This window comes from Synchiropus splendidus, chromosome 1 (genome assembly GCF_027744825.2).
Source record: "Synchiropus splendidus isolate RoL2022-P1 chromosome 1, RoL_Sspl_1.0, whole genome shotgun sequence".
In the NCBI taxonomy this organism is placed as follows: domain Eukaryota; kingdom Metazoa; phylum Chordata; class Actinopteri; order Syngnathiformes; family Callionymidae; genus Synchiropus; species Synchiropus splendidus.
In genome coordinates this window covers 16,796,912-16,810,274 of record NC_071334.1, presented here as the reverse complement: position 1 = coordinate 16,810,274, position 13,363 = coordinate 16,796,912, and the positions used below count along the sequence as shown (strand labels likewise).

The window sequence follows — 13,363 nt, the reverse complement described above, 5'->3', positions numbered from 1 at the left end:
TATGATTAAGAAAGTGTGAAATGACGCCTCAGCAAGTCTGGCAGCTTCCTTGCTTCAAAAAGAAAAAAAAAACCCGGTTGACCTGAGCGCACTGACCAAAAAAGTCTCGCAATTAGTGTATACTTTCACTAAATTGGAAATAATTAGTCGGAAAAGTACCAATTGAACACTTTTAACACCATAATTACACCCTTCTTTACTTCCAGTTCATTTCACTTGGTATCAGCTGCTCTCTTCACAGAGCTCCGCTGAGGTCGGAAAAGGAAATGGGCACATACAGATCCTTGTTTGAAATGACTACTAAAACCACAACGCCAGAGTAATAAAATGTCAGAACGTAATAAACAAAAATCTCAAGTGGGAACAAGTGTCAGGGCCACTGCTGGAACATTCAGTTCCAGCTTTTTCCCTCGTCTGACTAATGCATTTGTGGAGTTAATCTCTGCTCTAATTAGTGTCTGTGCGCTACTCCCACTGTCTATTATCCTCTCAACCAGCCGCTGCTCCACACAAGCTTGCCATCCTCTTCTTCTTGCATGTAGCTGATCATGTTTATCCCCATAAATATGCTCTGGCAAAACGATGTGCCCACTTTTCTGTCATGCAAAAGTGGTTTCAGGATAATAATATGAAAGCCTCACGTTACCGTCTGGGTCAAACAAGAGAGAGGACACAGGAGAGAAGTACTCACTCATTCATTCATCCTGCTGCTTAACCACGAGGTCATTGGAGCACAAGTTCAGTGACTCCCACACTTCACTCTCAGGGCGACTTTTAGTCAGTGCTGACTGAGGATCCTTTCATATATTCATTCACCCTAGATCTGCTTCATGCACTTTAGAAACTCTTTCATTCGGAGTAACTCAATTCCAAATCTCTTGTGAAAGTTTTTTAATGTAACTTCAAATCGACAACCATGGAATTAGATTTATATCGATTGTACTTTTCATTTTATTGCTTCTGTTGTTTTGCCACAGGTGTTTTTTTTAGTTAGGTAAAGTAATATGTAGACAGCATCACAGATTACCAGTCTCACAGTGACTAATTTAACACAACCATATCATCTGCAAACACCCTCATTTTGATGGCAAAAACCCTTTCCATAGCTAATTTCTACAGCTTCATCCTTTTACAGTACATGGTCAGTGGGGTATTGTATTGACCCCAGCAACAAAGAGGCGTCAAACCGATCTCTGGTCCATCACAGGGACCATGAGAGAGACTACTGCTCACAAACACACCATTGTCATCTCAGAATGTCCTCTGAATGTTTGTGGACACTGAGTACACAGAGGAAACAAATAATTCAAATTCACCCAGGCTGCCTGAGAACCCAGAAAGCTCTCATGCGGCCGTGATTAAGACCATGATCATGAGGAACAGGTGGATGATGCAGATGCCAGATGACCTTAACTAATCATCACTGAAGCCCAAAAAACTCACAGTTGAGAAGGCACTCAAAACATTTCCCTAAATTAACAAACCACTCAGATGCTAGTGACAGTCCCAAATTGGCTTGTTTTTATTTTGTGTGAGAAATACCAGTGTGAATTTGAAGCTCCAACTTCCAAAACTAATGCACTTTTTGCATGTGGTTGTTTATGACACCATTTTGGTAAATTGCTTTTTTACACACTTGAGAAATGACCAAAGGCATTTGACCTTGTGTTTAGTTTCAAGACATTTTTTTTTACTTGGAGTATTTTTTTCAAAAGCATATGGTTTCTAATGAGACAGAAAAAGGGATGAACTGACAAAAAGGGTGTCTAATTGGACTGTCTCCTCATTAAGGAGCACAGAGAGAAATATTGTGAGTCCACTCCAGAGGCACCACAATGGATCAAAATGGATCAGAACTTTGCTGGTGGCTTCTCAGTCTCATGGCAGAGCTAAAGATGAGCCGTGTGTTGTAAAAATTAAATCAAGAGACCAATATTTGGCAAGGCTCAGTTTTACTGTGCTGGAGCTGCAGTCCTTCAGGTTTCTTCAGAAATCTAGAATAAGGCAGCGACACACTAAAAATTCCAGCTACGCTTGGACACTCAGTGTGTAATATTTCAAGTTTAATTTGAGTGGCTTGATAATACAGTGCATTATCCAATGAAAGATCAATGCTGACATTTTCTAGATTGTCTCTGCGTATCAGCGATCCAGAAGTTTATCTTCTCTTTTATTGCACTCATCCTTCAGCTAATGCTTCTCTCCGCTCTATTTTCTTTTCCTTATGATCTCTGTCATCTTTTCTCAGTTCAGCTCCTTATTTATGCTGTGCTCCATTCTCCACAGTCATTTGCTTCTTAGATCGAGTCTCCCAGTTGACAGCTTTGGCAGCTGCCCGACATACACCATCTCAGATACTCCTTTCACCCTTTTCTGACATCTTGTCACAACATTTTTGCTACAGATCTCTCTAGGTGTCGCATTCACGAAAGTCAGGTATCATGTCATAGACCTTTTTCACCAAATTTCAGAGTTCAAAACACACATGTACACGCAAAGGTATGCAAAGAACATTGATGACAAATGTGCAGAAGAACAGAAGCAATCCTCCTCTATGTGGTGTCCTCCCTCAATGTAATCTTCCTCCTGTCACAAAAAATCCTCCCCCAACAACCCTCCCATTGGCTATTAGTCTCACTTGGTATTAAAAAATGAAGCACTGAGACGTCAAAAGACAGGAGACATTAATGACCTTCATGCCCTCTCAGAGGAAGAGAAATGAGTGTTCATTTGCAAAGTACACCTCCAAAAGCACATGAGAAGATCATCCACCTCTAGTGATACAAAGCCCACCGACGTTTCGAATCCCCTTCATCCATCATCATATCCCTGTCCAGGCTTTGAGACGTTGAAATGTTCCAGCAGACGGATTGCTGCACCGATTTAAAGAAACGTCAACGAGATTCAGAAGAACAAAACCCCTTCAAGGTCATGAGGATGCAAAATAATGAGATATAAAATGCAGATTAAAAATATGACACCTCAAAGACAAACTGTCAATTTCTTTCTCCATGGTTTAGCCCTGGACTACACCCAACAACATACTGTATTCTCAACACCCACGGATTTAAAACGTCTATCTGGCACCAAGTGGGGCAAATAAAACAGGTAGCCAGGGAGTACAATTAAAATGACTATATATAAAGTGACTGTACATGAAATGCAGCCCGGGGCACATGCGGCCCTTTGCCTGTACTTACTTAGCCCTCACAAAGTCAGCACCAAGCGATAAAATATATTGATATTTAAAAGCCACAATTGCGCCTTCAAATAGATGTTTTCCCAGTTATGTTACTAAAATAAAATATTCACCACTTCCAATATTTATGATTCATATTGTCAATCTTTAAGTGAAAATAAAATAAAAGTAATATAAAATCAAATGACATATTTTAAGCATTTTTTTCTTGTTTAAAGAAACAAAAATCAAGTTAAATCCAAGACTCTTTTCCTTCTGTCCTGTTCTGTCACCTTGCAACACTGACGGCTGCCTTCAGTGTCAGCTGAGGACGCAAACGTCCACATCTCCATGAGCAATATATTAGGCCATGCATGTAAGGATGTGTTGGTCTTTTGGCTTTTAGCCCCTTCACAGCAGTCACAGTGGATAATGTAGCCCCTAAAGAAATTTAATTGCTCACCCCTTGTCAAAGGCTGCCGGCGGTAAGCTTTTAGGGACAAACACATTTTCACATTTACTCACATTGGACACTAAACAAACAGGGCTTACAGTTTAAAATATCTCACAGGGTTTGGTGGTGGTAAGATTCATCCATATCTCATTTGATAATTGGGCAGTGATCCACTCCGCTTGTTGATTCAAAAGCATCAAATCTCAAAAGTAAAAAAAGCTTAACTACCACTCACCACAGCCAGCCGTCTGGAGCAGTAGGAGGACCAGCAGGGGCTGCAGTCCACCCATCGGCAGTCCGCCCCACATCCTGCGGCACCTGGAGACACACATGAGGAAGGGAGAGAACTGTGACTATGCAAAGGAAAATAAAATCAACTCGCTGTGCTCTCTGATCCTCACTTATGGCTGCGATGACTCATTGATGCTGAGTACTGTTTTGACTGCAAGAGCCTCGGGATGGAGCGCAGACGACTCTTTGTTTTAATTAACACTTTTGTAAAGCTGCTCCAATTGTCTTTTGAAGCTCCACAAGGATGCTGCAGCAATTAAAAGCTTTAAAGGGTTGCGCCGCTGATGTAATATTCTTCTCTCTGCTCATGTTACATCTCTCTCATGTATTGTTACAACTTCACTGTAATCCTTACACTTCAAATGGAAAGCAACCCTAACTTGAGCACGGAACTTGTGATATTTAAACCCTTATTTTAAATACTGTCTGCTTGTTCGGTCTCTTGGCAGGTTCTGTGCGGATAAAATTTATCTTGGCTTTCACCAGGGAGGAAGTTGAGAAAGACTTGGGCTAATAATCTTCAACATTGTTTCCACCTCAGTTCCACAAAGAAGCAGTTGCATACTGCTTAAACCTGAATTCACCATTTGTATCTCAGACGGATGGAGCTCAAAATGAGACTGTCTGCGAGTTAATCACAGTGGCTCCCTAACTTTTCTACGGTGTCACCCTAGGCAGAAATGCCCTTCGCCCTCTCTCTAATGACAACATTTTCAATTATTATTGTGCTTTAGCTTTCGAAATGAATCAATATATACTAAATAAATTATATCCCGAGGCCCATGGCTCTTCTCCCTGTACACTAACTGCTGCACCTCCAGCCACCAGTCCGTGAAGCTGATCAAGTTTGCGGATGACACCACCATCATCGGGCTCATCTCAGATGGAGATGAGTCGGCTTACAGGAGGGAGGTGGAGCGGCTGGTGTCCTGGTGCAGCAACAACAACCTGGAGCTCAACGCCCAGAAAACAGTGGAGATGGTCATAGACTTCAGGAGAGTAACAGTTTCTCTGTTCCCTCTCATGTTGGCTGGTTTACCCATTCCTATTGCGGACTCCTTCTGCTTCCTAGGAGCCACCATCACTGAAGACCTCAAATGGGAGCCAACCATCAGGTCCCTCATCAGGAAGGCCAAGCAGAGAATGTTCTTCCTGAGGCAGCTACGAAAACTACGACTGCCGACGAAGTTGCTGGTGGAGTTCTACACAGCCATCATCCAGTCCACCCTCACCTCCTCTATCACCGCCTGGTACAACAGCGCCACCTCCAGGGACAAGAGCAGACTGCAGCGCATCGTACGTTCTGCTGAGAAGGTGCTTTATGTTTTACAGGTACTGAGCAGCAAAATTGTTGAAATATTTTACCGCGAAGACACAATCTCCTTCATCAACAAACTGCCACATGAAAATCTGTCCATTCGACCGAGGATGCTATTCTGCCTTGTAAAAACAAAACATCAAAAGAGAGGAGAAAACATGATCTTGCTAAATTCCAGGTTTGATGTCAAGATCCGTCTCCCTTTATTAAACAAAGAATTTTGAAAGCACATTCTATTTCATGTTCATGTTCATGTTCGTTGTTTACACTATAAAATGAACAACAATCCCAAGTGCAGATGACTACAGCAGGTCAATTAATGAGACTCGGCTCAGACAAAGTCAGCAAAAGATGGAAGTGATCAAGCACCTAGAAGGGTTTAGTTTTGAAAGCCAGAGCGGTGTTGTCATTAAATCATGTCTAAAACCCCACAGCAAACATCCTAGCTTGTGACGGGGGAGTAGCAACTGAAACACCGACCCACTTGTGTGCACAAGAACAAGGTTTTTGTTTTCCTGCACAGCATCATCATTCACAGTGGGGGGACATATTGATGTATTTTCAACAGCAGAACCACTAGCAAGTCACAGGAACCAAATCTAACACGATGGGCCTCTCAGTTTTATAAATACAATGCTGAAAAGTCTGTCAAGTGGGAAAAGTATCAAAGCGGCCTCAACGCTATCACGTTCAATAAAGTAAAGTCTATTTGTGTGGCAGGATCACGACAAAAGTCTCGAGTGCGAAGATTCTCTATGTGGAGGAACGAGAGAATTTTGTTGAGCATTAAAACAGACTCCTGCATGGTTTTCATTTTGGCACTTTGGTGGGGCGTCAAATAAACAAATAGAAAAAACAATCCAGCACACATGCATGTTTGTTTAACACAAATGTCTGCTGTCTAATTTAGCTGCGGATTTGCCTAACCACTGTGAGTGAGCCAGTGCAGCAAGTGAGGCAACACGCAACACAGCGAATGCTGATGTGAGACTGTATTACCCTGAGTGTTTCTGAGAGACTAAAAATGTGCCATGTAACAAAAAATGGTGCAGGAAACATCAGTTATGGCGTTATGAAGATGACTGCCTATTCTGAAATGCATTAAATTCGTTTGAAAATGAACCCTAAACAGAGGGAGGCTTGGTGCCGAGGAACGCCATACTTGCCCCTTTTGTTGGATTAAAGCCCTTTGAAAACAGTTATTAGGGTGTGAAGGTCGGTGCATGGCTGTCGCAGGGTAGGAGGAGGGACAGTTTTTCTCAACTGCTAGCTGATAACTGGTACAGGATGAGAAGAGAATGCCAGAGGGAATGTTGAGTACTAAAGGTTCATCTGTCATGCAAAGAGGGGAATACATTGAAAGAAATCCCCAAATACTCCAGGTGGGGAAAAAGAAAATGAATTATGAAAAAAAAAATAAACAATTATATATATATATGAAAAATGTTAGGAGAAAGGATTTCTGAATATATTCATAATACATTGGCGGCAAAAAACAAATTCACTGGAAAAAAATGGTCATTAAGACAAAGTAAAGCAACTTGGGTTTAAAAAAAAAAGATTTTGTATTTCAATTACATTTGCAGCACTGAGCCACATTACTTATATCAATTAATTTAATTTCTTGTGAGTGCTAGACTATGGAATAGAGTTATTGAAAGAATGACATTCTCTGTCCACCAAACATGGCAATGGATGAAGGAAAAAATGTGTCTTTCTATGCATATGCAGTGTTTCAGCAAGAGCGCAACCAAGTTAGTCAAGCTAGTCAAGCTATCATCAAGCCAGTATTCACGTGGTACTCCCCCATTGTATTGTCAGTATGGTTATTGATCAAAAAGCTTTGGAGATGGGGGACTACTGTAACTGCCCTGGAAACAGTTTAAACATATAAGGCATGGATCAATAGTGAAATAAATTGTGCTGCTGCTTTTCTCTGTATAACAGCAGGAACCCATACAGGCCATTTGTCAGCACTGTGTTTTAATTGTGACCAAGCTATTCATCATTTCTCAAGTATTTTTACACCCCCAGCCTCAGATTAATCTGATTTCAGAAATCATCACTCAAATAGAAGTGTACCATAACATATTTTCCATCTGCACATTCTAACCATTCATCACAACAGAGTTAAAAGGTTTGTGTTGCCAACTTTGAGCTAGACTCAAAGGACAAACCTATTGTGTTAGTTTCCAAGGACAAGCAAACATTGCTATTGTACTTATATTTGATGCTAATATATTTTCACCAGCTTCAGTCAGAATGATCCAGTTCACTAGGTAACTTTGAAGATACAGCAGTTTGAATAATTAAATTATTGAAGCATATTTGACAGCTATTATGCTGTTTCAACCTGTGTTTTCCAAGAAATCGAATGGAGTGCGAACAAGGGAGATATATGGGAAGGCTTCTTTGCAGAAGATGTGCTATTGGGTAGACAGAGTCACAATGACCATGTAACAGATTACCATAGCTGCATTAACCCAGTCAGCTCTCATCATCATGGTCAAACAATTCTTCATAGTTCCATCACAAGAATGACAGGATGTATAACAGAGAGAGGAAACCCATGGAAAATAGACCCAAGCTGTTCACAAACACTTCAGCCAAAATGCCAAGCCAAAAAGCAGCCATAAGGATCGGTGGATCACACAATCGATCTTGTGGAAACATTCAACTGACGTCCATGTGTGGAGGGAATCCAATCCTGCTTTATCGTGACATGCGACCTGCTAAGGATGCATTAGAAAATGAATGAATTGAAAGTTCCTAAGCAAGAAAGCATTCTGTTTTGTCACGGATGTGCCTGGTAGGCAATAACACTAAATTTTGGAAAACAACCTGCAACATGTCAGGCAAATCCATCTGTCTGCAGCACTGTTTACAAGTGCACGATTGATACCATAAAGCATGAGGTTGCATGTACCAGCTTTGTGACGTCAGTGCTGATGCAATGGGATGTGCAGGTGGGCGGTTTACAGGCAATCCTGCCAGGAAAAACGGTCATGGTGCGAGCAAAGACTACTGAGTAATTTCACTATCCATCACATGGCAGACAGCAAAGTCATCAGATAGAGGGATTTTATTGCCATTACTTGAGTTTGTTTTCAGATCTAGAAGACCTTCACCTGAGACATTAGACTGGCTGTCTCGCATGCATGTCATTCAAGTGACACAAGTGTGCATGGTAGTGTGTCCACCACACTTGCCAATGCAACCAAAAGGTTTTAAACCTCTTGGTTATGTTGCACACTGTAGACAAAGGAACTCCAAGCTCCCTTGAGAAGGCGTTGGAACTGTGAGATTGCTAATATTTCTCCACAATTCTGGGTCCTCAGACGACTCTCTTCGCCTCTTTCTGTTCATGTTCTCTAGTGTAGCACCCACACACACAATATAAAGAATGAGTCAAGTCTCTCCTTTTGACTGGTTTGAGGTGTGATTTCTCTTATGTTGCATTTACCTGTTACTTGCCACAGAGTTTTAACCAGTCCACTTTCAGAGTTTAGTGTGGAATTATGTCAAATGAATCTTTTTTTTTCCTCTGCTTTTTTGCATTGTTTCAATACACAGAAAGGAAATTTACTGTATAACAAAACATGCATAACTGCAATCATTTTCTGAGAGAAATACATCATTTTCTGAAAAAATATCAGGGTTGCCAACAATTTCGGCAATGACTGTATAAAATGTGCTGAATGTACCAAATCTCTAACTCACCCAGGGCACTTTGAGCTTGTGTTCATGTAACTCTTCATGCTGCAAACCATGAAAGACTCATCACAGTTTGTGTGTGTTTTATGGGACCATTTTAAATCAAGGTTCAGTTTCCCACCTTATCACACTTTAGAAAACAGCCACGTTTCTATTTTTCAGGCACATAAAAGCCTCTGTGTGTGGATTTGGTTAGCAATTAATTAGGAGGCAGTGTGCAAAACAAATTTAATAAATGATGTTAATTTAATAGAGGATGGTTTTTCAGGGTACGGTGCTCATTTGACAAAGATTGTTAAAGTTTAGAGCCAGTGGCCAAAGGCAGAAGATCCTAAAGCAACCAAAGCACTAAAAACAAGTGAACTGTATTTCAAAATCAACTCTGAGTCGATGAGGGGGAAGTTGAATTCTAAACAGCCGTAAATATCGCTGGATGCCTTTGCCAGACTGGTGCAGTATTAATACTGAGGAATGAATGTGAGTTTGTACACAAATGAGCAGCAATATGGATTACTTCCCAAGCGCAGTCAGAGCCCAACGTCTGGGCTGTGACACATCAAGCTGAGCAGAATCTTCACATTCAAATGCATAAATCCAAGCTATAGCAATTTTATAATACTTAATATGCTTGAGGCGACACTGCATCAGCGCGGGATTATAATGAAACATACGAATGATGCATACGAAATATATGAACAAAACACCTATGGAAAGAGTAACACACCGCAGTTGTCAAGTGATAATAAAGTGTGACTGACACAGGCAAAAGCTATTGAGCAGTTTTTCATATCTATGACCTCTACACAGAGTATTGGTGGATTAGCTTAATATGTCATGACTGCAAGATGTGAACTTTCTCTTTCTGCAAGATCTTAACGCCAGATTGTGACCTTAAAATATCAGAAAGTATTAATCCAGTGTTCCAGCATTACCCCGCCGCACATTGAGCATTATGCAGGGAAGAACCTACAGTTTTAATCACTAAACTCTTGCTTCCAGAGGACAATGTCAATAAAAGTTTGAGGCGATAAAGCAGGGAGAAATCCCTCGCAGTTTAATTCTCAAGTCAGTCTATTGACAGTAAGTGTCAACGTCTATAACTTCACAGTTTAAATCACACTGGATACGCAAAAAAATGCCGTCAGCACTAGAACATTTAGACAAGTTAATCATCTCCTCTGAAGTCTAAGAGCATCTACTCTTATTTACCCAGTGAAACCAATATAGCACTTGTCTCACACCCTGATGAAAGGAACAGATTTTTTCAGAAGCAAGAAATGGCACCCTTGTCGAAGATTCTCAGACTCTCATTCTCAATGCGGCAAACAGCAATTTTCATTTTCAAGTGGACTTTTGGATCCAATGTCAACGTTGAAGTCTGACACTGTTTTAAATGGAGTGTTAACCCCACCTCCACCAGTCTTCTTTGTGACATGCTATCCACAGCGTCAGGATATGCAGCAGAAGGCAAATGAAATTCAATTGCAAGCCTAATGTGTCCACATGCAATGAAGATGGCTGACTTCTGGGTCACACTGGGACGCAAAAGTCAATTTGAAAATAGACACCTTTTGGACCCCTGAGCATGAAAATATGTTGATGGCTTAGACAAATAAACACATTAACAAACCAAAATAATATTCGGCATCATAGATTTATTAATCATTAAAACACTAAACTGTGATCTGTCAAAAAAAAACAAAACATGAACATGAGGTCACAGATTAAAAAGTATGGATTAAAAGTCTTTTGACTTCAGGAATAAAACGGAATTGTTCTTTCACACACCAAATTGACTGACACTGACACTATCTATGGTAGGTTAAATTTTAAAGCAAAAAACGATATGGAGGCTTAAAAACACACCTCCCACAGGAGCGTCACCATGACAACAGAGTTGCCAGCACACTGACAAGAAGGATGCTTTTGCTTGAAACTTGACACCACAGACAGTCAGGAAAGTGGTCAAATATGCAATATAAATGATATAGAGAGCATACATATGAGACATGGGCTGGACAGTCGAGATAAACTTCTGATGAACCGCGCAGCTATTTTGACACTCTTGCATGCATACAACGCATTCAGAGGACGATCTATGTTAAATGGGTTGATCTCACAAAGCTGGTTGTTAATAACTTAAAAAATAGTCATGAATGTGACCTGGTCGTTCATATTGCAGTCGTATTGGACACTTATCCAATTTAGATCCACATATGAATGAGGCCTGGGTCGGATTTGAAAAAAATTGGAATTGCACTGTACTCATTGACATAAAAAAAATCTGAATTGACCTGCAGTGTGAACATAGCCTTACTGGTACAGGATAACTGGAAAACTACACTGGGAGAACACATAAGAACAGGGCCAGGCCCAGAGTTACAACATGTTATTCGAGTTGTTTATTTATGTCTTCCTCTGAAAAAAAAGGGGAGCATAAGTGAGAATGGGACCATTTGTACCAAAACTGTCTCGCCTTTGAAAAAGCAGAGAACAGTCAATTACATTGCAGCTTGCATTGACTCACCTAACCTGAGCAGACAACGCGTGTTCACTGAAGTGAGACATTGGATTTAAATGCCTTTCTGCTGTAATTCTAAATAATGAACTTGATGTGTTGAAAAAAAGATGGAAAACAAGTGGTGAGAGAAGAGGAGGCAGCACGCCAACCTGACCACGCTCAATCATTAAAATCAGAGTTCTCACTGGTGAGCACCACTGTGGTTCAGATTGAGAGCCGCAGGGGTGTCCAGGTCCATCTAGAAACATATTATTTACAGCTGAAAGCCAGTGAGGTCGACCTCAGACATTGCAACACCTCCCAGCCTGAAGAGGAGGCGGGAAGTGGAGTATCACCAATTTCTCTCAGTAAAACACATTACCCAGCTCTCAGTGGAAAAGGGTCAACGTGGGGGGATAGAGAAAGAAAGACGCACAACGATGGAGGACAAGAGGATGGACATTGAGAACAGAAAAGGGAATGGGCAGGTGCAGGGACAGTATGAGGAGAGAGTTGCTGATAAATGAAACGACAGAAACCTTTTTACATGAAGGAAGGATGGTCAGGCAATTTTCAAATGTGTGAGATTACTTTATACTCCACTTTACGAGCCAACAAATGTTAAATGTACCCAGTCACATCAAGGTCTCCTTGGCCACTGCCTTGTCTTTCCCTGGAATACAAATGGGGCTCTAGATGGTGCGACATAAAAACTGACGATAGAAAAATGAGGAACCTGCATACTCTACATTCACCAGCAGTGGTGGAAATGGCCTAAGTAAAAAAACACTCACTCCTGCCAAGACAGCGGCATTTGTACCAAGCACTCAACAGAATCTCCAAGTTCTGGCTGCACACATCCAAACTTGGCTGTGCATAAGGATGTAAAAGAATGCAACCTTTCCGAAGATGTCACCCTATTTCCCAGCCATCAAAGCTGTCCCTCTACACTAGAGTAAGAAGCAGCCACTGCAGGCTACATACACTGCTTTATATACAGATTTAATTATTACAAAGTGGGATGTCTGTTCAGATTAAAACACACATGTAATTTGTAAAAAAAACACAAACCTAGAGACACACAAAACAAACACATCAGGCACCTTCATATGCTCAACACTTGACAGAGAAACAACCCAGCAACTATACTAACAAAAACATTTGGCTGCCACAAACATGGGGACACTGATGCACTCTTTACAATGTTCATGTGGCCAATATGAACAGCAAGCAATTAAATCTTTTATGTGCAACATTACTGCTCTGTGGATACATATCTGTACTTTGTTTACTTCTCCAAAACATGATTGTTCACCACACATATTTGTTGACTTAATAATGCATTGTACAGATGCATCTGTAAAATTCCCATCTTATAAATCGTGAGCAATGCACTTGAATATTTACTTGCGCCACATGACTTGGAAGGATAATAATAAATGTGGAATTCAACAGATCCACAAAGCACTTGTAAATTCTCCAGAGAAAAGCAAAGACACGTCTTGATGGGTGGAACTATGTCTTCCTGAAGTATGCCATAAGTCAGTCGTCACCAAAATGGTGCCAAACTAGTGGACACTAGCCAGCCAAGTCAGTTCTTCTTCTACTTGGTTTTACAACATGTCCAATTATGTAAATTTGTATTATGCTAGTATTTATATGGACAGCTGTGTGGCTTGTGAGTCCAGTTGAAACATTTTGCAATGAGAACTAGACCTAAAGACAAACATTTAGATTGGAAGCATTGATGGGTTCATGGCAACATGCAACAGATAAAACAAAAATGCCTCTAAGCCCTACTCAGATTTCCAAAAAATAGCCTTCAAATGCATGATCGTACGACTAAACTTATCCATTGACCCATAAAATTAGCTTGCTATCCATTGAATCCATCTTAACAAAGGCAAT

At 40.8% G+C, this 13,363-nt stretch overlaps 1 protein-coding gene across 3 annotated transcripts in view; it reads right to left on the bottom strand.

Moving 5' to 3' along the window:
- The window catches only part of ncanb (neurocan b), a 166,570-nt gene that overhangs the window by 98,726 nt on the left and 54,481 nt on the right, over window positions 1-13,363 (bottom strand). For all 3 annotated transcript variants that reach the window (XM_053847980.1, XM_053847973.1, XM_053847988.1), the window contains exon 3: window positions 3,868-3,950. In XM_053847980.1, the coding sequence (XP_053703955.1) occupies window positions 3,868-3,940 (73 nt within the window). In that variant the 5' untranslated portion in view covers window positions 3,941-3,950. The remainder of the gene's footprint in view (window positions 1-3,867; window positions 3,951-13,363) is intronic.